This window comes from Apium graveolens, chromosome 4 (genome assembly GCF_009905375.1).
Source record: "Apium graveolens cultivar Ventura chromosome 4, ASM990537v1, whole genome shotgun sequence".
In the NCBI taxonomy this organism is placed as follows: Eukaryota; Viridiplantae; Streptophyta; class Magnoliopsida; order Apiales; family Apiaceae; genus Apium; species Apium graveolens.
The window spans coordinates 289,620,705-289,644,617 of NC_133650.1; the positions used below are offsets into that span (position 1 = coordinate 289,620,705).

At 34.1% G+C, this 23,913-nt stretch overlaps 4 protein-coding genes across 6 annotated transcripts; 2 read left to right on the top strand and 2 right to left on the bottom strand.

Annotated features, from left to right (window-relative positions):
* The first annotated feature begins 1,358 nt into the window (after positions 1-1,358).
* LOC141721176 (transcription initiation factor TFIID subunit 10-like) lies at positions 1,359-4,093 on the top strand. Its single transcript, XM_074523946.1, has 2 exons — positions 1,359-1,569; positions 3,447-4,093. The coding sequence occupies exon 2, from the start codon at positions 3,495-3,497 to the stop codon at positions 3,903-3,905; it is 411 nt and encodes a 136-aa protein (XP_074380047.1). The 5' UTR covers positions 1,359-1,569; positions 3,447-3,494; the 3' UTR covers positions 3,906-4,093.
* A 3,870-nt stretch (positions 4,094-7,963) lies between these two features.
* LOC141721177 (uncharacterized) lies at positions 7,964-14,985 on the bottom strand. Of its 3 annotated transcripts, none has more exons than XM_074523947.1 (8): positions 14,726-14,981; positions 12,843-13,092; positions 12,686-12,750; positions 12,521-12,585; positions 11,237-11,323; positions 11,022-11,152; positions 9,116-9,221; positions 7,964-8,538 (listed from the first exon to the last, which is right to left on the bottom strand). In XM_074523947.1, exons 1-8 carry the CDS (start codon positions 14,917-14,919, stop codon positions 8,288-8,290), a joined length of 1,149 nt encoding a protein of 382 aa, XP_074380048.1. In that variant the 5' UTR covers positions 14,920-14,981; the 3' UTR covers positions 7,964-8,287. The 3 variants fall into 3 exon arrangements, with proteins under 3 accessions (XP_074380048.1, XP_074380049.1, XP_074380050.1); XM_074523948.1 differs by having other exon boundaries at positions 14,748-14,977; XM_074523949.1 differs by lacking the exon at positions 7,964-8,538 and having other exon boundaries at positions 11,041-11,152; positions 14,726-14,985.
* A 1,331-nt stretch (positions 14,986-16,316) lies between these two features.
* LOC141719825 (RING-H2 finger protein ATL43-like) lies at positions 16,317-18,548 on the top strand. Its single transcript, XM_074522196.1, has 3 exons — positions 16,317-16,480; positions 17,407-17,537; positions 17,695-18,548. The coding sequence occupies exons 1-3, from the start codon at positions 16,317-16,319 to the stop codon at positions 18,546-18,548; spliced, it is 1,149 nt and encodes a 382-aa protein (XP_074378297.1).
* A 1,638-nt stretch (positions 18,549-20,186) lies between these two features.
* LOC141721179 (AP-2 complex subunit sigma) lies at positions 20,187-23,562 on the bottom strand. The gene is made up of 6 exons (XM_074523950.1): positions 23,405-23,562; positions 23,213-23,311; positions 23,074-23,124; positions 21,938-22,111; positions 20,575-20,634; positions 20,187-20,462 (listed from the first exon to the last, which is right to left on the bottom strand). The coding sequence occupies exons 1-6, from the start codon at positions 23,405-23,407 to the stop codon at positions 20,421-20,423; spliced, it is 429 nt and encodes a 142-aa protein (XP_074380051.1). The 5' UTR covers positions 23,408-23,562; the 3' UTR covers positions 20,187-20,420.
* Between the last annotated feature and the right edge of the window lie 351 nt (positions 23,563-23,913).

Genomic DNA, 23,913 nt, shown 5'->3' on the forward strand with positions numbered 1-23,913 from the left:
GGATTATATACTAGAGAGAGTCGGGAGAAAGAAAGAAGACGATGAAAGATATTTGAGAGAGAGACATAGGAGAATTGGGAAAATACAGGGGACATGAATAAAACCTGATGTCCAATTGTGAAATAGACTTCAGGAAAAAATGATATCTAAGAAAAACTAATTTTTTAGTCAAAACTGATGTTTATAAGTTCATTAGACATCAGTACATGATGATGTTTAAAATGACCATATTACAATAATTTATTTGCTAGAAAATTGATGCCTAAGAGTTAAATAAATATCAGTTGTAGGAAGTTATTTGATGTCACACAACATGTTATACATCACTTTCAAAGAAAGAAACGATGTGTATGTGAAAAATCGCGTAGCTTATTATATGTTTTCTATAATATAATGCACCCAATTTGTTTATAAAATTAATTATATAGAACATATTATATAAAAAAATTAGCATAAACATCCTAATTTAAGTTATAGTCGATGTGTATTTTTAAAAATAGACATCGGTTTCCGGCCTAGAAAAGTTTGTCATCATCTGAATCATCAAAGCCTAGAAAAAGAAAACCGTAACATGGCATGATATACCATAACTCAACAACCTTGACAATGATTGAGAATAAATTATTTTCACTGACATATTTTTTATACTTTATTTAAATTGTTAGAGACTATACACTTTATTTTTTTAACAACACTACAAAAAAATGTCAATAGACAACGACTCGAAATTGATATCTAAAATGTTATAAACCGATATCTTATGAGGTGTAGTAAAAATACCATATTTTTCACATCATTTTTGGACCGATGTGAAATACAATATGATACATCATTGTGAAAGACAATAAAATACATCGTTTCAAGATAAATAACCGATTTATTAGAAATAATAAAACACTTGTTGGTAAACGATGTGAAAAAAAAAAAGAAATGATGTGTTAGGCGAAATATATGTAAATAGAAAAGATGTGTAAAGATATTGAGGATACAACAACGCGCCTGTAAATAGAAAAGATATGTTATATACACGAATATTATATGTTATTGTTTGATATAAAAAAACTCATATTATAAATAAAAAAGGCTATATAATATCTTATAAATATATGTGAGTGTGTTTGTGTTTTGGGAGAGTTGTGAGAAAGAAAGAAAATTATAAAAGAGATTTGAGCGAGAACAATGGGAAAATACCTGGAGAGGGGAATAATTTTTTTAAAGGTTGAGTAACTAACCCTACACATGTAATTTGTCATCGTTGTATTAGTTTTTTTTTAATTGAACTCAAACAAATTTCCCAACCTCATTTTTTCTTATTAAAAATAAGTTTGAAAGCATGATTTTTTTTTAAAATTCTCTAAATAATTTAAAAATGTAAATTGAATAAATTAACTCCGAAAATTATCCTTCCCCCTCTCGGTTGGATACACACCGGGCAATAGAAAATAAGGCCGGAAACTCTTTTTCTTTCTCTCCGGCGCTCGCTTCAATCTGTTATTTCCGATATATACATACAAATCATATACATATGCGCGCAGAACTTTCAGACTTTTTGTCTAGAATATCATAAAGGTACGATCTTTTACATCAATTACACAATTCAGTACTAAACCCTAGTTTATAAATTTAGTTTTTTTCCTCAATACGATGTCGTTTTAGGCTTTGAAAGTTAATTCTTGGAAGCCCGGTAGCTTAAATCTTTTTTAAAATGAGTAAGATTGTTGTTATAATTGTATATAATAATGGTACTATATTGTTTTGTGTTTCTTGAATTTGGGTATTTTTTTTAATTTAGTAGAGTTAGGTTTCATAGTTATTTACTTGGCCTTGCTTGAAAGCTTTAGTTTTGCTATTTCGATTCGTATGTCGTAATTGATGTGCTATTGACCGTAGATTCCTGTTTTTTGGAACTATTTTAGTAATTAAGTAGATTCTTCGGTCTCGGCAGTGTCCGATTACGAAGATGCGTGATTAATAAAATGTGGTTCATTTTGCTGCGATGATCAAGAAGAAATATATATCAGGGGAGAAAAATTGAGTTGAACATGAACCGTTTATGTTATGCTCTCTTATTGGTCGTGTAGACAGTAGAATTCTAATGCTTATTCACTTTTTCTGATTTCGTGCGGACGTCCGCATTAGAAACATGACATTTCAATGTGTGTGGGCTTTGTACTCAAGTTTTTGTCTACTTACGTATATGTATATGGCAATGACAGATAGGTTATTAAAGCTGTATGACATTTGTTATAAAAAAAAATTCATTTATCCTATTTTAAGACATTTTAGCAATGAGTTTTACAATGAAATATATTTCGTTAGACCATGTTTGTCCATGATATTTAAATTCGAAGTTACTTATGAATCGAGATTCGGTATAAGTTAAACTTAACTTAAGAAGGACTTTTTAATGTAGATAGTTTTAAGAATTACTTTTCCTTTTTTCATTTAAACTAGGAAGAAGGACTTTGTTAATGGATTTTATTGCACAACATTGTATGCATATTTTATAATATTATTATATATGTTGTCTAACATCCTCCTACCAAATCCCAATAATGACATTTCGGTTTTTTGCATGTGTCCCCGCATTGCGCCCATGTGTCAATACTTAGCATATAAATAAGCTTGATTCACATTTCCTTTCAATGCTCTTCATGTATCTTTTATGTTAAAGGCGGTCTCAATTTTTAACATTTGTAAAAATTGTTGCATTTTTTGAATTTAACTTATAATATTTAGGTTTGATGCTATTTTCTTAGCTGAGTCTAAGCTAATTATCTCCAGTGCCAGTGATTAGGGAATCTGCCTTATTAGGCACCTTGTTTTGGCATACATTTAGGTTTTCGTTGTAGCCTGCTTTGTTGATCAGCTAAGAAAACAGCTTGGTAAAAATCTCTGGTTTTTGTTCTTTCATTTTTATAGGTTTTGTATGTTTCTTCCTTTGATAAACGAGAAGTATCAAAATATAAAAGCTATTTCTCTTTAATTTTAGTACTAGAGCATAAAGGAATGTTTAATGATGGAAAGCTGAGGGGAAGGTTCTGTTGGTGAACCGAAGGAAATATAATCTGAAAAAAGCTGCAATATTGACGAGGCATTTGATGTGCTTCAGTGCTTTACTAATTTAGTAATATATATATATATATATGTTTTGTAACTTATAATAATTTATATATATATATATATGTTTTGTAACTTATAATAACTTGCTCCAAATAGTTTCCTTTCCTGCTTTTAGTTTTGAAGATGGAGAGAAATTGCATTTATATGTTTCTGTTTTCCAAATAGAAGCCAGAATGTGAAAGCAGGAATCTTTTTAAATTGTGGAATATGTTTTTAGACTGAATGTTTAAACCGGAAGTTTCTCGCGTATCTTCCATCAAGATAGTATTATAATTATACATTACACGCTATCTGCCTCTCATCTGTGAAAGTTCTATTTTCAGAAGCGGAAAGGTATTACATAATTTGGATTAGCTCAACTGAGAAAGAAGATGAACCAGAGGCAACAGTTGGAAGAAAACAGACACAATGACGATGCAGCACTTTCCAATTTCTTGGCGTCGTTGATGAATTACACACCCACTATACCCGATGAATTGGCTGAGCACTATCTGGCCAAAAGTGGGTTCCAGTGTCCAGATGTACGACTAGTTAGGTTGGCAGCTGTAGCTACACAGAAGTTCATTGCAGATGTTGCCACTGATGCTCTTCAGCACTGTAAAGCAAGACAGGCTGCAGTGGTCAAGGATAAAAGAGACAAGCTTCAAAAGGATAAACGTCTGACCTTGGCCATGGAGGACCTTTCAAAAGCGCTGCAAGAGTATGGTGTGAATGTTAAGCATCAGGAGTACTTTGCTGATAGTCCCTCAGCTGGGTTAGATGCTGCCTCAAGAGACGAATGAGATGCTTTATCCAACAAACCTCTCCACTGCATTCAGCAAGATGGAAATGAATGAGGCATGATTGTGCAGGTACTAAATACTGTAATTTCTAAAACATGTCTGTTATCTCAGACCAATTTACATTATATTCAAATCTTGCTCCCAAATGCAAGGAAAACTATGATTTAAAGATATAATTTTTAGTTGGATGTTCGTGTATTACTATTTTTTATTCTTTTGTGTATGCTTTTTTAATCTTGAATGCACTAACTAGAAATTGTCAACTCGAAAAATTTATCCTCTAAGCGATAGTATTAAGTATAGTAATAACCAGCCTTTGACAATTGTTTAGTAGTGTGTATAAAAACAAGTACATTAAATTATGTGATAAGAGATGGATAACTTTATTACAATTATTAAGTGTATTAGAAAATTGTGTCCCAAACATATGGATAAGGAACGACTTCATTAGATAAGATTATCCTTTTAAATTATGAATATTACAATAAACGGAAACAAGCAACCTTACTGTTGATTGTTTTAAATGTAAGATTCGACATAGAATTCTACACATAATTATTTATAATTAAGTTTTATAAAAAAATAAAACTTTTGTTCTAATTATTGTTAGTATCAGGTAGCTTTTTTAGGAAACAAGATTTAGAAGGAACAAGGCAAATGTCAATTGCAGCCATTTGTTAAATATTAATGGGAACTTAAACCCCTTTGAGCTATTGCTTAATTAGCAGCTTCAGTAGTGTGATAAGCATCCCAAAACGGATATGATTTCCTGTTGAAAGGAGGAGGCTGAAATGGCATACAACTATACAAGTTAGTTGTCCTTGATTTCTTCCCGATCCACAGCAACCCCTCTTCACTACATTTAATTCTGTTCTCATGCGCACAAAATATTATCAAGTTTTCTTCTGAAAAGATTTATCTAATATATTGGGATGAAAAGATTAGTAAATTAATTCTTATCGTATTTATGTGGATTGTTAAGAATATCACCAACTACACCTTAAATATTACCATATACAAAAACTGCACCAGGGTGATCTTTGTTCTATAAGATGGCCATTGGCCAGCGAGCGAAGCCCCTCATAAAAAGTACCAAGAATCTGATTACATAATCCACGCACCTTCCTGGTGGAGGTTGGCCAATGGCCAATTGGCTAGGAATGCATCCGAGAGGATGAACTCCTGCTAAGTAGAACTTCCGTAAACCCACACTATGCAGTGACTGTACACAATATTTTTGACTTTATAGTAATTAAGGTAGGAATATTTACTATTAGTTTCAGTAGTGAGATGATATCATCTCTACTTACAACAATTTGCTGGGCATAGTTATTGAGGAGAAGGTTGGCAAAGTCAGGGGTTTATATTATATCCATAGCTGGAAGGATACATAGAAGGTATGAGATAATTGTATGTAGTCATTACTACCAAACGGTGGCAAACGCCATAACTGCAACACAGTTTGCAAGGTATTTAGTGAGGTCTTCTGGTGTCACATTATTCGAAGTTGTTCTAGTGTAGCCTCAAAATTTACTACTTGTTGGGTCAACGTGAATTGCTCTATCTGCATGAGTATATATTTTCACCAGCAATAACTAAATGCTTCAGTTTATGGTACTGATTAACCAGAAATTGTCATATTGCACAAACTTTGAACCTAGTGGGCCAAGAGTATACGAATGGTTGTAGCTATGGATTTTTCATATTTTCTATTATCATGATAAGAAAAAGCAGCAGAAAGATGTAATATTACATAGTGTCTGCCAGTATCGTCCAGGATGCCTGAGGCTGTTGAAGCATGACTCCTCCACTAAGTATGTCTCCGGTTGTTGCTGGATCTGCGAAGGGCAGAGGCACAGGGATCCCCAGCATCTCTCCCTGCAACCAAACTTGTTATGGTAACTAGTAAATACATTCATTTACTATCTGCACATTTATCCTTTTTTTGGTTGCAAATGACGAATAAAGTTATTGCCACAGCGTGAAATGAATTATTATGTTACAGTAGCACGACCTCTTGTTCTGACTATGACAACCCAACTGTTAGCTTCCTGATACCTTACCAAGCCTACCTACAATTACTAGTGCGTGGCAACACGACCAGCACTGGATTCACTATTAGTGATAATTATTGTCATATAGACATAGTAGTATTAGTTGGCCGCTTTCTATTTTTCTCTCTGTGAAGTTGAAGAGTATGAAACTTGGTAGAGATGTGCGTGTAAAGTATATGTCAGGTTAAAATTGCCTGATCAAACCCTGCCCGGACTTGAAAAACTAGATAAATTAGTTCATATGAAATTTACACATACATTTGAGTATATGAGCATGAAAGCTTCAGTTGGATGCTTAACTATCTCCTAACTTAGTGTTATCCATAAAATCGACGAACGTTTTGCCATTATAGAACCTGCCAGTTGGAAATATTGAGAAGGAACTGCAGCCATAAGGATAGTAATTTGCTTTAGCAATAGAATTAAGAAAATTGTTATTGCCTATATCTACAATCGAATCTCCAAACACAAACATTGGTGGAACCTGTGAGGCTTTTACAACTAGATCATTGGTTGAGCACCGCAGAAAAAGCATTAGCAGCATCACCAACAAAATGTCTATCGTATTCTGCAACCATCTTTCTATTTATTAGTGCTTGATTTTGTTAACTTTGTTCAAGTGAATTACTTGATATCAAATTTGTAAAGATGAATAAAGGGTTATGAAATTATGGAGATAGGTCATGCCAATGCAAGTAAAGTAGTTTGGTTTTGGAAATTATCCATTTCAAACGGTTAAGCTTCAAACAGAAGACGATAATTCGTTTTGTGTTTTTCATAAATATGATTGGAAATGTTGTCTTTGTTGTTTACACGATTTTCTCCCACTTCTTCGTTTTTAATAAAGTGGAATGCGTAAATTGAATATTTCATTTTGTTACAAACACATCGCCTCCAACATTATTTGTGTTAACACTTAAAAGTAGCATCGGGAACAACATGTTCTGTTTTAGATAACACTATATCGTAGGCTCGTAGCATTCCCAATTTTCGCAGTACTAAATTGTAATCAAAATATACTTAACTAAGATACCAATCTTGAAGCCAAACACTTTTAAAACAATTATCTTAGTGGAATCGAGCCGAACCTGATCGAATACTGCCAGGCACGGCTTGAATTTGATTAAATAGTTCTGGCTTAGGTTTGAGCTCGATTTCGATCGAGTCTTTAATTTCAAGTTCGAAACTCGGTTTGTAAAAAGTTCGATACGCTCGAGTTTGGCTCGAAATCTCGAATAAATTTCAACAAATACTAACAAAAACTCGAAATATTATAAGTTCGGTTTGAGTTCAACTCGAATTCGATTCAATTATATATAAAAATATATAAATAAAATACTAAATATTTATATTAAAATATATTTGTAATTAAAAATTAAAAATTAAAAAATACGTAAAAAATAATAGAGATTCGATAAGACTCGCGAACCATACAAATTGAGTAATTTGAGGTTCGGGCTCGGCTCGGTAAATAATTCGAAAAGTTCGAGTTCGAGCGCGGCTCGATTGTCACCAGGCCGAATTCGAATATTTAACAAACCGAGTTCGAGCAACTCACGAACAGTTTGACTACTTTGCACCTCTACTTAAAACAAAATTCGGAACCATAAATAAAATGAAGGTCAAATTGATAGAGTCGCAACTCCTTGTATGTTTAAAATATACTTTTATCTGAATTTTTTGCGATTTCATTAATTGAAAACTGGGAGCTTAAATCCGATCTAAGATCTTCTCCATTGAATTTAATATATGCTTTTTGAAATTTTGCATTATTTTCTTTCAAAAAAATGCCACTTTTAGAATTTAGCTGGCACTACCAATGAAAGTAGTTCTTTATACTTCATCTTTCGTGAGAGTGTCACAACTGCAAATTATACTCAGCTGAAAACTATTCAAAAATCATATTCCTTCTATATATCTAAGATTGTGTTCACATAATATTTTCAATAAAAATATGCACAACTTCTCAGTATAAAAGTAAGAGAATTATCTAGATTGCTAACATAGAAAACAAAAGATGACATACCTAAATTTCATTCCATAGTGTAGCGAAATTTATGTATCTTGAAGAACGTCCAAAGCTTCTTTCATGCTAGTAGCAAGAGCACAATAATCATGAACACAAACATACATTCGCTTCACGATAATTTCACTGCTACCGCAAACTGATCAAGGTCAACTTAGCCTGCACAGTTCCTTTCTTTATAATGGAACTCCAAAATAATCTTTAGCCAGGCTAACTCCAATATATACACATTTCAAGAGTAGTTACCATAAATGTCTTTATATTTTTTGGTAATTTAACTCGAAATATTTAAGTCTGACTTATCAGATGTCTCTTTTGATAGCTCTAGTATAGTTGGATGATCCATTCTTTGGACGATGTGGATAAGAGCTTTGTGTACTTTGAGGAACTTGCTCCCATACAAGACTAGCATATTCTGGATGATCAACAAAAGGATTTCTATTGTGCTGGTACAATCTGCATACTCTTTCGTTTCGCAACTTTTCTTCCCTAGAAGGTGGATCAAGATTGTTCCATCTTAAGAGCGTGGTAAGCAAACCCATCTCATTATTTGCTGAATAAAAACATGAACTCATGAACAAGAGCACAAATGGAAAAGCTACATTATTTGTTAAATGGATTTAATAGGGATTACAGCTAAAACATGATCAATTTTTTTACCCGTTTTTCCCTTTATCTTTCATTATTTAATGTCAAATAAAACTTAGGACCGTCGCATAACAGGAAAATAGAGAACAAGAATTAATATGTTCAGAACAAACTTTCTTGGATATCAGAGTCTACAATCTTATATGTGAAATTACTAAGCAGACAATGAAATTGAAGGAGCTACATCCAACAAATTATCATTACCTACAGAATGTTAAAATAGTGTATAAACAAAATTGACCTTGCAAGATATGAAAAAAAATAATCAAATAAGCAATTGTTTTCCTTTCACTTTGTACTATGCCTAACACTGGCGCATATTTGTGTTGGATCTTATTTATGATACATAATTGCAACATTTACATATATTATTATTATATTTCAACAAGATACAAATACAGTAAAATGATTATAGTAGAAAAAAATGAGATATCAACAGACAGGAGAGAACAGAGGAGAACCTATTTGTTTTATAAACATACCAGTTCTCGGGAAATCAGACAGCTTTAGATTAACCCCTCCGTCTGATTGAGGAAAGCCATAACAAACTGCCATATACATCAACGCTCTTGCAATGTCCCCTCTAACCTGATGTCGGTGTTTCACAAAACAAAAAGATGAAGATCTAGTAAAGGAGGGAAGAAAATCATCAAATATCACAGCAGGTTTCACAGACTTGTTGCTTACATGTTATCTAGATAAACTGACAAGCAGCAATAACATAGAAGGCTTTTTAAATATGTTTATTTAAACTTACAGTGACCTTATTATGTCAGAACCTCCTGTTTCAGTAATTTATATACTAAAAAGGGCAGATTAATAGGATCAAATTCAATTCATGATACATTATGTTATTGATGGACGATTAATTATTTTACCAGCGCCATATTTTTTTTCGCTGTGAAGGTTGATAGGCCACAAAAAGATACTAATAGTATATGTCTACTATTATTGATATTTATACTTGTTTATATTCTTCGAATGAAATTAATGTCGGGAAGAAGTACAGAATTCTCGCATACATAAATAATTGAATATGTCTGTTATTCAAGTCATATTCATGCACAAACTTGGATGTAATATATTATATATGCGTGCATACACATGGTCATGGATGTCATATATACTTGAATACACTTGGATGTCATATTTCCACATGTGTGCATTCTTTCTTATATGATTTCGTACTCGTTTCTAATGGAAATTTTTTTAGAAAGAAACAAAACATCCAAATATATGAATATAATAAAACTGGAGTTCATCCTCAACAAATTGCCAACGAGCGCTCATATGAAGTTAGATGCTAAAATTTACAGTCTATCCGACCGACAAAATCAAAACATGCAATGTTTTTTATATCCTTAACATAATTGCTTACACACGAGGTGATCTTACTAGCCACATAAATGTGTAATTTATGTATACATTTCTTCTTCTTTTTTCCCTTATGTTTTTATTCTTGAACAAGCATAGGGAAGAAACGTCTAATAAAAGATAAGATAAAGTAAAAATTACATAAAAACTAAAAAGCAAAAAATAAAAATAAAAAAATCTAAGAGGAAACAAAACCAACAATTTTTGGTAAAAATTGATGGTGAAACCTGCCAGATGAAATTTCTTGTTCATCTTTAAGGGACCTCAACGAATTTCCAATGGTCACAGCATCACAAACATTAACTTGTAGAAAATAATCTCTATTCTTTCTGATAATTATATTTTTTACAGGGGATGGGGGAGTATGGATTCTTGAAGCCGGGAAGTGATACACGTGTGTTCCTGGGCTATCCCTTGATCCATGAACAAAATAATATTTGAAGAGAATGAACATAAAGAGGGGAAGAAAATAAGCTCATCTAGTTTTTATGACCAATAACTAAGTGGATAATTCAAAACATAAGAAATTACGGATGTCCTGTACATCCATGGCAAGAGTAACAAAAATCTTACCAGTAAGATGCTAAAATATATGTACAATAATACTAGCATATCGACATAATAAGATTCAAGCTTTGTTACCCAGACTCAGTTGGAAGTGTCCAACAAGGATTCATGTCCAAGTGTGGAACAGCAGACTTTTTAATAATATATATGTTCTGGCCTAAAATCATTGTCCGCATTTCCATACCCATGTCCGGATGTGGAGTGTCCACCATGGATACTTCAGGGAAAATGAAGAGTCAGGGTAAGAGAATTCAAGTAAACTTTTAACAGTTTCTTCTATCAACTAAGCTAATGGATTAAGGTATCATACAGTCTAATTCAAGCAACAAGAATTAACCAGTGATGGAAGTGGAGAGAAACAATTTCCGGCCTCTTGTCCAAATGGCATAATATGATTGTCAATTCATACTTGTACGTGTACAATATTTGCAGGGGATGAAACTAAACCTGTAAGGGTGGCGCCCACCTCTTCTTGTCTGTTTCTGTGTCAGGGGCAGCTTCTTTAGTAGCTGGTTTCAGACAATGGTTTGTATCAGGACTACATTCTCCATAGTACTTGTTTCCCCTAGATGAATTAACTTGAAAAAACAATCCAATCAGGTTAATTTCCATATAGCTTCAGGAGCTACTCTTCATACTAAGTATGGACGAGGATGCATTACCGTTCGCGTCTGCTGCCCTAATATTGTGCAAGTCAGTTAGTGACTGATGTGTGATGAGCCCATAAGAGCGAGGCCACAGATGTTCTCCTGGGGCAACACCACATAGAATATTCTTAAGAGCTTACAACTAGCCATAATCTCATTAATATTTGCAAAAGTCTGCAGAATTGGGTGAATCAAGCACCGCAGTTATAACCAATAGACAATAGACGGGCTTAGCTTGCTTCAAAACATTTATTACATAGTTTTTTCTTACTTATGATGCTGGCGTTTATTGAAAGTGAACTAGAAAGATTTGTAGGTTTTGTGGATGTGGATGTGGATGGCTGAAAGAAGAGTTCAGATTTTATTGAAGGAGTTGTGGATGTGGATGGCTGAACAGTTCAAATTTTCGTGAAGGAGTTGTATGTAGTGTGGCAACTAGAGACCTGGGCTTTTAGCGGATTATGCTGTGATTGATTTAATAGAATGGAATGGGATTTAACCATAATGTTGATACTTATGCATGGTCTTCATTCCTTCCCTGAATTCTTTTCAAAAGGTTAAATTGCATCTCTTCAATTTTACAATAGATTGCCTACTTCTTTCTCCTGCCCACATGTTCACAAATTTATCATCTTCTCCCTGCACTTAATCAACTCCTCTAGTCTTTCCTCTCCTTCCATATCCTATATCTTTCACATCCACATCTACTTGTCTTCATACATTTTATTAGATTCTCACCCCCCCCCCCTCCCCATTCCATTCCACCAATGAACACAATTTTAGGATTATAAATTTTACCAGCTTTAAGCGAAATAATTGAGAAGTTTAATTGTAAAGCAGTGAAGTTTGAGACAACTGGAGGTCAACAACCATGTTGTGATAAACAAATCTGGCTGAAAAAAAGATATTAAAGATTGATTCATGCAGTTAAGTAAAATTGTCACATCCAAATTACCATCTTGCAAGCAGTACTACCAACATGCATAAAAAAGAAATTATCATAGCTGCTCAACAAGAGAATGATATTAACTTCTAAGTAGTAACCGAGAACAGATAAAAGGTGTTGCTACCAATTAGGACTTTTACGATCATGGTAAACTGGAACACGGAACACATTGTGGTATCATGTGGTAGTATCATATTGACAGTGTCACAGTCAATTACGTAGTTAAAATCATGGTCGACTGGATTTTTTCTATAGAGAACGGTATGATCGAAATTAGAGTACTGATTGGTTATTATAGATATAGGACAGAAGCTCCGCTCATGCAAGTCAACAAGGTGAGGTCAGTGACTTACTGTTCCATCCGTCAGGTTTTCCAGCTAAGCTCTTTGGGACAGTTTGCAACGAGTAAATTTCAATTCTGTCGTGAACAAAGTCAAAAAGTAATTGGGGTGGGGGGAGTAGCTTAAAATCAGAGTAAAAAAACCCAGAACAACACCGAGGTAATGAAACACACTTACACATCAGCGGAGGCTTCTGGTACATCCACATCAGCAGCATCCAGGATCTTGATAGCATCCCAGACCTACTTTTTTATTCCAGTACTTCAGAATTGAATTTTTTTATTATTCGGAGCTGTAACATGAATAGGAAAGATTGAATCATAAATGAGATTACCTTTGTGTATGGAAGGGATTGATGCTCAGAGATTATAATATTCAATTTTTTCTTTAATTTGTCACCACTCAAATGCTGTACACCAGCATAATAATTTTGAACATTTTCACAGGCATAATAAAGTGATGAAAGTTGATCATCATGAGCCTCTGCCACAAGACATAGGCAGATGCAGTACATGCAAACGATTGAAGAAGGAAAGCCCCAAGAAATGTTAATCCATCTGGACTGTATAAGATCGCATAGCTTCCTGAGAAAAAAACTTAATAATTATATGGCTAAAAACATCGGATCAGCATATCAACAACTCTCTTTCCCAGAGATAGTTTAGGAACTTTATATCTTTTAATCTTCAAAAAAAAACTTAAGAACTCTAAAGACTAATCAACTTAGAGCTATAACAATTTAGATTAGCTTCAATGTTTACAAGTATCACAATTGCACGGGCATATATTAATATATATTGAACTTTTAAAAATAAAAAAAAAAAGATATTTCATGAGTAGATTAAGATCTTATTTCCAAAAATTCAGGTGTTCATTATCGTAAACCGGCCTAGAAGAGCAACCGGTCCATACTTTTTATTCAACACAGCTCAAAAGACCTAGTTCATCAACAAATTTATCTTAAAAGGTCCATATATTTATTCTGTAATCCGGCCGAAAGACCAACTGATCTATACTACATACTATCTAAGATCTTTGTTTTGTATATTTTAACCTAGCCCATAAGACCATTCGATCCATAAATTTTATACTTTACAGTTTACAATGGCGACCAGACTACCATAAATTTATTAATTTAGTTATAATAATGCAATTAAACCTCTTTAAAGTAATATGGTTAGGACCAAGAAAAATATTATTTTAGTGAGTTTATTACTTTATCGAGAGTAAAAATACACTATGTCCATTATGTCAAGATCGGAGAAAAATATTATTTTAGCGAGGTTAATACTTTATCGACTATTATTTCATCGAGGTTCAACTGTATAGTATAGGTAGCAAGGAAGTCCAGGATCCAAATGTTAAGTAATAATTTGATTACTATCATCTTCTTTCGTAACGTACAACATAATGACATAAATACGGCTCAAGTCACGCAAATATTTACGATACAAAATCAGTGGTTCCTAAATCTATGCATTCAGTAAGAGAGGATCCAAATAAAAAGAAAGGGCCGAGGCTGCAGCTTGTGGAATTGAAAGTGACTATGCTATAGCCATCTAAATACCATAGGCATCACAAATATCGGTAGACATAAGTTGCATTAGTTGATTTTTTGTGGCTGTGAAAAATACCAATGTCGAAACCAGGCCGGAGCTATGGCTAACCCAGACACTCGTCTATTCTCATATACAAAAAACAGTTTTAGTCAAATTTGTTGTGCTAAGCAGAATTTTTAAAAAAATTCAGAATAATCTTCAGACACGAGTAGAGTTTTAGAAGTAGTTTAGCCCCGAACGAATCATTTATTTATTTAATGTCCAAGTTTCACTAATGATATTGATTTTCTAGAATCATGTTAATCACTCAAACTGACAATGAAGAACTCATTAATCACTTAAACAGACAATTAAGAACTAATAAGAGAGGTTGCGTAGTAAAAAACCCGCCTCTCGAGATGATTTTATTCACAAGGTGTTAGAATATGTGGAAGTTTATAATGAATGACCACATGAATATAGCACGAATTGAATGATACAAATAATTAAAATTACAAAAAGTCATAAACAAACTTACTATAGCAGCTGAGTTAGTTACCTAGTTAGTTAAGTTAACTATATAATGAACGCACACATGAGTATAGCAAGAATTATATGACACAAATAACTGAAATTGTGAAGGGTCAAACAAGCTTATTACAGGAACTGAGTTAGTTACCAAGCAGTGTGAAAATTGCAACCTTGAAGCTTGTTGAAAAATGGAAACTGCATACTGGGTAAGTTTGATCGGAGGTGAAAGTGCTTGGGGGTCTTCAAGTTGCATATTTTTACGGCGCCTGAAAAAACTCCGGTGAGGATTTTTGGTGGTGTGAATTTGAAAGGGTTCGGTGAACAAGAACAATACCCCTGCATTTTCTTACATTTCTTGATGGGGATAAGTTTGTGTAATAATGAAAACTAACCAAATGTGTCAAAAAATTTCTCGTCGGTCTAGTACTCCTTTAGCCTACTTTCTTACATACAAAATATAAAATTAATGGTGATAATAAATATTTTTGAAATCGGGGTAAATTTAAATTTTTGGATACCCGCCGGTGCGAAAGAGTATTTAAACTATTAAAATTAATCATCTTTTTCATAATGTTTAAATTTGTTAATTTTGTTAGAAAAATGATTATTTTTGTCATATTTTTCTTCTAAATGCATGTCAAAATATACTATAAAACTTTCAGAATTGAATAAGCTTGGGATCAAGAATATTTACTTTTTTGAAGAAATTATTTATTTCTTCTAAATGTTAGAATTGAATACTTCTTGATCCCCGGGGCAGGTTTCAGGTTCTGGCTGATTTTTCTCTTTCCACAAGCTCATACCGGCTTGGATTTGTTCCGGGGTCATGTTCCCCCAAGGGTTTGTAGAGGTTTCGACGTACTTGTGGGCTGCCTTTTCAACGGTTAGCATTTGGTCTCTTAATTAGAGTGCTTGACATGAAGTACGGGTCATGGGGAGCCCTTCTTCTATTTCTTCAATGTCGTCGTCCCTGGGTGGGACGATGGTCGGTGGAACTGACCCAGAAACGGCTATACTTTTTTCTTGTAGTCATTACTCTCAAGAAAAAATAATCAGAATACTAATAGCACAATACTAGGATGCTTTAAAAATACGAATGGTAAGAAAATTAGATTTGAGAAAATCGAAATGTTAACCTTACTGCGGTATAAAGTTTTGGTCTCCTGGACGGAGTAACACGGCTGAAAACGATGACACCACTGAACGGAGGTTCGACCCCTACTTCTAGCGCCAATAATAACTCCCTTTCTTTCCCCGGGCTCTTCTCCCTTTCCTATCCACCTATCCAGATATGGTTTTCGTTTGTGCAGCAGTGAAGATGTGTGAGGTTAAACTATGGATTGGACCCCTGCAAAACAGAACTGGAGGAGGTGACGTACCCGCGGCACCTCCGGCGTGAGAATTAAAAAAGAATTTCTTGAAGAAGAAGGATATAATATGAATTATTTTAATATATATGTGGTGTATGTATGTGTGTGAAAATATAAGAAATAACCCCTAAAACCCCTTTTTGAGACCTTTTATAAGCTTCCAATTTAGGATTTTGAGGGTTGGTACTTTTATGTTGGTTGTTGGTGAACTGATAATTCTTGGTTGGTGGATAAATGAATGTTTCAGATGAAAATCGGGTCTAACTGTCCCCTTATTGTTGGGAATTGGGATAGCATGAGATCTTGACACATAAACACCTAAAATATTGTCATACTACTTTGGGTAATATGAGATCGTTATTATTCTGAATGGGTGCCACATGTTCGAGGATCACTTTTAGTTGGGCCTGGGGTTTCTTTACATTGAGCTTTTATGGTATATTTGAACCTACTTATATTATGGGCTATCAGTTGTTTTTTCCGGAGCCGAATTCTACCGGAACTGGTTTCGAAGCAACACATCTTGCATCATTGTGAGCTAGATAAAGGATGAAGGATTCAGTTTAGACAAAGCCAATAGAAGATGCAAATCATAATAATAGAAAATATAGAGTCAAAAGAACCGTTCAGTCACTTTCAACTAACACATTTGGCCAAAATAAAAATATAAAAGCTAAAAATAAGTTTAAACCTGTCTAGTCACATTAGTAAAGAAATAAGAAGGGTCAGACTCAAAATTAGTTAATGTACAAGTATGATTTGGTATCTAATTCACCCATAATAATTTAAATTTTTCTAATTATTTTCTAGCTTCCTTATTGTTTACCATCATATATAAGATCTACTGCACGTTTGAGTTATTTAATTGCCAACGAGTAGACCTGGCCAATTGTGCGGTCCGTGCGTGCCGGGCCGGGCCGCACACGGGTTGAGCACTGGAGATATAAACACTGAACCGGCCTGCTTAATAACGAACCGGGCTCGGGCCGGGTTTGAACCGTTAAAACTAGACTCGTAACCGAACCGAACGATCCGAACGAATTGCGCGAGCCGGGCGAACCGTGCGTGCGGGCCTGCTGTGCGCGAGCTGGGCGAGCCGGGTTGAATTGGATATATACTATACTTATCAACCCCAGACAAATTGTGTAGATGCAACTTTACTTACCATATTTCAGGTATTTATCTTACGTCTTTCAGGATTTTTCTACTCATGTTTACTAGCTGGCTGGATCTGTTGGATTAAGAAGTCATTAGGATTGATTATAGTTCGTATGTAGGCAGATTTCATACTGCTTACTTAGCCATTGTATATCCCAGCCAGATTTAATGTTCATCTGGCAAAAGATTTGATCTTTTGTTTAGAAAATGAAGTCTAAAATTACTTTCTAGGGAAAATATTGAATACTGATGGAAGAATTCTTGTGCTCTATGTTAACCATCTATTTTCTCTAATGAATAGATGGCTCGTGCGGGCTGTGCGAGCTGGCTTGCCGTGCGACTCGTGCGGGCTTGGCTCGTGCGGGCTCATGCGGTCCCGGGTTCTAAAATTGGTATTCGTGTTCGGTTCACCTAATTTAGCGAGCTGTGCGGGTTTGAACCGGCCCGGTTCGGTCCGAATTTTTTACGGTTTCCGTACGAACCGGTCCCGAATGAGCGGTTCAAACCCGCCCATTTGGCCAGCTCTACCAACGAGCAACGACAGCCAAAGATAGGGGAATCAACAAGCTTATTCATTCCTAATGACCAGGCTATTGTACATTTCACTCTGCCTATGTCTCCCTTTTTCTCTCCCAAGCAGAGGATTATGACTTTGCTGCTTCAACCTCGAAACCTACCCTGACATCTCCACCACCTCCAGAGAATTATAACCAAGATCAAAACAAGGCACCGTCCAAGCCCAACATCGCCATGATTGTAGTTGCTCTGACATCCACTTTCATAATCGGGTTCCTAATATTTCTCTATTTGAAGCACTCAAAGACCATAAACACTGGGTATCCCCACAATTCCAGAGGAAACGTAGAGCCTTGCATTACCCGTAGAAACTCTGGTATCGATCCCAATTTCATAGATTTGCTGCCAGTTTTTCGGTTTAGTTCACTCAAAGGTCAAATAGACAGACTAGAATGCACAGTTTGCTTGACAAACTATGAAGCCTTGGAAGTGCTAAGATTACTCCCAAAATGCAAACACGCGTACCATGTAGAATGTGTTGATACATGGCTAGACTCTCATTCTACTTCCCCACTTTGTCGCTGTCGAGTTAACCCAGAAGATATACTTCTAATCGAACACAACACAACTGTAAGTGTAGCTCTAAAAGAGCAGTCTCAACTAAACCATGATCAAGAACTTGTTGCAGCCTTTCATCGATGCCCCCGCAGGCATTCATCTGCAGGTGAGGGGAAAAGTAATAATGGCGATAGGTACCTCCAAATTATTGTACAAAAACCAATAGGTTCACGAAGATCATTAGGGGGTCGTTTGATTCGGCTCATTCTGATATCAGATATGTCGTTCATTTCAAACTCATACTTGGTGTTTGGTTTACTGTTTTTGAAATCGGATACTCATTCTTTATATCCATGGAATCAGATTTGATATCTTAGTGGAGGTGGTTTGAGAGAGGAGTATGAGGTATCAAATTAAATTTTATTATTTTATTTTTATATATTAAGTTAAATACAATCTTAAATATATATTTTAAATATCATGTTGTTTAATTTTAAATAAGTTGTACTTATTTTTATTTAATACAAATTAGTAATATTTAATTTTATTTGTTTTAAAATTATAAATTAACATTGAAATTTTAAAATTTTAACTTTTTTTGTTTGTAAGTTGTATAACTAACTTAAATTCGATATATGCAACATATAAAAGTTTGATTCAATCACTGAATCAAAAATATTTAAATCAAACAGATTTCATTCCAGCACCGAACCAAACACATTATATCAAGAATGATTCCTCAACTCTATTCCTTATTCCAAACTCATACCGTTTTCTGATCCAAGCGACCCTTAGATAGTTCAATGAAATCCAAGAAAGTGGAATCAGCGTCAATGGGATGCTTCGGAAGTAACCGAAAAGATGAGCTCTTACTGGCCAGAAAAGAAAACAAATTGGAGCGGCGAATAGAGCACCAGATTGTAGTGTCCTCAGATATCAACCGGCAGAGATGGAGCGATGTACATCCATCAAATATGTTGTATATAAGGTCGGAGTTGCTGATGACCGATACCCGAAGAGTGTTGGCAGCCTCGGAGAAGGATGATAAGAGGGGTAAGGAGGGAAATAAAGAGAGTGGCAGAAGGGTAATAAAAAAGAGAAGTGTGTCAGAAATTACGAGCAGGAAGAGGAGTATTGAGATGCAACAGCAAAGGCAAGAAGGTTTTGTTGTCAGGTGGTTGGCTTGAATTATACTCCACCAACACCAACTTCACAATCCACTTCCACTTCCATCCCATAGTAGGTGTATTTCTATTGCAGGACTAGAGAGATTTATCTCTACTGGCAACAGCTGCTTATCTCATTATCTCTCATCTTCCCATGCCTTTTGAGTTTCTAATATCTTTGCATATCTCACCCTCCCAGCAACTTCCAAAGTGAATGAGATGTTCGCTAATTTATAAAATGATTTTTGTGTCTGGAAGATCAGTACAAAAGAATGTATCAAAAGCCCAATAAAAATGTGTAAGTGGTGAGATTAAAACCTGCCAAGGTGTGCAATAAAAGCAAAACAGAAGAAAGTATAAAAACAACATGAAATTATAATGCGCTAAAAAAATTGGTGAAACCTTTTAACTGTAATGATGTAATCTTGCAAGCCCACCTTGTGGTAAGTGGTAACTATTTATACTAGGACATGCTGTCCCAATTAGGCATTGGCGACAAGGCTATAACTGCTATAACTGGTAAGGTCCTCAAATGGGTTCAATTAGTAGTAGCTCGTCTTGTGCCCTACATGGTATATCTCCCCTACTGAGTACTTTCCCTGACTGATACAGTGCATTCTAAGGCCTTCGCGAGGAAGCAAATCAGAACTCTTGTCGCCATTTTTGAGATGTCCACTGCATGAAACTCACCCTCTCAAAATAATCACCCTCCCAACCCTGTTTCTGAGTAGGACACACTGGGTCTGTTTCGTTTTGATTTGCAGTATGAAGCCAACTTGGAAAGAAATTATCCCCTACTGAACATGTCTTACAATTATATTATAAAGCCCACTTAAAAAGATATTATCAACAACTGAATTTGGATAGACTTTAATCACATTATATCACCTGTACTTACAGTAGAGATCAATTGCAACACAAACGATTATACAGAGATAAAAACAATAGGATACCCAATGTCTGCAGAATTTAGCACAAATTTGTGATTTATAAAACTGGAAGTGCTTTAAACTTTTGTTTTACCAAAAATAGAAGGGAATTGCTCCCATATACATCATCTGCTAGATTTTGGTCTTCAATCTTGCTTCTCTAATTCACCCATTCTTTCGATAATTGCCTGCATAGTAAATTGAAAATCAGTACAAGAACTCTTTTTTTGCTATACCAAAAAGGAAACAATAATGTGTGCAGAGTTGAGCAATTGGCAAGTATGAGAAGACTGTACATACCTTTTTGCTAGTTTCTTGAAGTTCCCCGGCAAGAATGAACTCGTCCAGAATCAAGTACACCTTTTGATGAAGGAGTCACATTAAAAAAACAAATATAAAGAAAAATATGTCAAGTGATTGTGCCAGCAAAGATGAAGTTCAAGATTGTATGATTGTTAATAGAAATTACAAATAGGTCACACAGCTTTTTGAAGAGAGATGATTTTTCACTCTTCCCTACATTTTTTGTCTTGAAATAAAAGTTCAAAACTGAGAGATTAAGAGTTCTACGCACATCTTCAGAATTTGCAAGTTGCAATTATGTTGTTAAAAAATATTAGCATGTAACCTGTGCCAAACACAGGCTAATTTAACTGTATCAATTGAACATCAAGAACATTATTTAAATCAGATGTAAAATAAAAAGATAAAAATATTTTATAAAATAGCTACTCTTAGTACTATAATCAAATTTAAAAAAATAGTGGAATCTTTCTTTGTTAAAAATCATTATTGTTAGTATTAAAAATTCGAAAAAAATTATGGCTTACTTTAATTTAATAAATTAAAATAATTATAATTACTCAAAAAAATTAGTATAACGTTTTATCTTATAATTTAAAATTATATACCTAGTTACTTACTTTTCGTATTAAGATTTTACAGTGTATTTTACGTATTTGTTTACTTTTTTTGGGTATGAGTCATTCATATTATTGTTAAAAAAGGAATGACATTCTGAGTGTAGAAACAATGACACGACTGGAAGTAAAACATATCATATAATATTTTTTAATACTTAACTATATGTTATAATATGAAATTATTGTGCGATTATAAACAAAAAAATTATTGCATTGTTCATGTTCATCAGGTAATCAAGTTCCCGCTTTCATTCAGGAGCGAGAAATCTGACAACCTTAACTTGCTAATCATAGTTTGACAAAATCTCTAGTCTCGTCTAACTAAATCAAATTAAAAAGAAACTTAAATAAGAAAATTACAATTATAGTCAGATTCGCAGCAAACTCTAGTCACTGAATCATATTTGCAATTTATCACATTCAAATTAAACTACTTAAACTATTCACTATTCTGTAGCTGTCTTTTTCGGCCCGTGTTTTTTATCGTTGTACTGCACAACACCAAACACAAAGCATTGCTGGTTCGCCAAAATAAACATATAATAAAACTAGAATATCACCAGTATTACAGCAGAAAATTATTTACTAGTTACAATGACTTTTTTTCTGGGAAGTACAACATACCTATTACCTTTGTTAATGGCACAGTAAAGTGAAGCGAAATCACCTTAACAGTTAACAGTCTTGCAAATAACTAGGATATCTAAAAAAGGGAAAAGCAAGGATTTCTAGTTTCGTACCTTGTGAAAGTTAAATACCAGATCTAGCTCGCACACATTGCTGAAGAAGTGATCCAGTATCTCAACAAACAAATGGATACACTCTAAATATGCTAACTCGTTATCAGTTATATCAACACATAGTGAGAAAAACAATCCAGCATATCTCCTGTAGATAACCTTATGAGTTCGAAACTGCAAGACAAAAAGAGCAAGTTACACAGCAGTTCAGTAGCTAGTATTAGGAAATATATTCAGAATGGTAAAATCAAAGACTTAAAACATGTGAATGAGGATTGAAGGGAGTTATTCATGTTAAAACCGCATAGTATGAATGAAAAGTACCGGGTTGTATGTGAAAATAGAAACTTGCTTTATTATCTAAAATACTTATCAATGTAGTCAAAATATCAAATATAAATACAATACATATTAGCAGTAGAATTCATCCCAACTTTTGTTTTGGTAACAAAAGGCTCCAAATCTAAATAAAGTCTCAATGTACACAGCCTTATCCATGATTTTCACAGTGAAGTTTCCAAGATTTCGAAGTTGGAACTGTGACATAGCTGATGCAGAACAGCTAGTAAACATTCAACCATAGTGCAAAGCATCCACCTTCTTCGTAATGTATTTAGGTGTTTACATTATTTTAAATTTGCTTTTTGTATCAGCAGCTGTATTGTCATTCTCTCTCATCTATCACCTCTATTCGTAAGAACTTCAAGCATCACTAAACTTCCAAATACGGTATCGCCCCTCATCTAAACAGCACCCTAAAGTGAACCAACCTATAAAACGAAAGACTCCATGTCTGTACATCTAAAACAAAGCAAAACGCACACCCTAAAACAACTTCAAAATCCTCAAGTATACTCTCTAACATATGCATTATCCTAAACGCAAATTTACCACATTAAATGTTCAAGCCAAGCCCTTTAATCAGAACCGCCTAAATTACAAAAATGCATTCAATGTGAAGTTATTAACAATGCAACATTTTTTACGGAAGAAGGGAGGCAAGCATAAGAAACTAATAAAAAAGATCCCCGGTCCATTTAGTTGTCACAATAAGTAACAATGAATCGGCTAATATACAACAGAACTTCAACCGATTATCATCAACAAAAAAAAAGAGAAGAAATAAAGACGCAAACCTCGACGAAATTAGTGAACTTGGGATCTCTATTGACAACCAATCGATGAACCTAAACAATTAAAAAAAGGAAATAAAAAACCCTAGAGTTAAAGGGAAACAATAGAAAATTATAACAAGAAGGGGGGCAGGGGGGAGACCTCGTATTCAACTTTATGTTTCTCAGATTCCTCAAGAGGGACATAATACTTGGCAAGACGTGTCTTGCCTTGCCTGTTCTGGAGCAATATGAATCGGATCTGCATTCAAAAAAACACAATTAATACCCTTATTATAATTACTATCATTATGTAATTGTTAAGAAAATCTTTGAAATGAAAAGGGTTTGGTACCATTTTTGATGAATCGGCGATGAAACGGAAGTAGTAGCAGCAACTGCTTTGTCTGTATGGCTCGATCTTGTTTTTCTTTTCTTTGGGGTCAAAATCAAGAAGCTTAGACAACTAGTATCCAATACACGACTTTTCTTTTTCCTGTGTTTTGGTTAGTATTTTATGTCATGCTCTTAGAGGTAAAATTTAATAATATGACAAAAAAAATAATGATAAGATTTAAATTGTGTTTTTTAAGAAAGCAAAAAGAAAAATGAAATGACTTTTTATTTAACTAAAAATAAATAATTAGAGAAATTATCAAAATTATTAATTTTTCTAAATTTTTTTGGGATTTTACTATTTTCAGAAAATATTTGTAAAAATACGGTACAAACAAAATCAACGTGCAAGTATTTATATCGAGTTGTTTTGGTTGCATTTGACATTGCCGGACGAGTACAAGCACAATTACATAATTTTCAAAATTAACCATATATTTTTTTGTTGAAAAATTAAAGTCTTCTAGA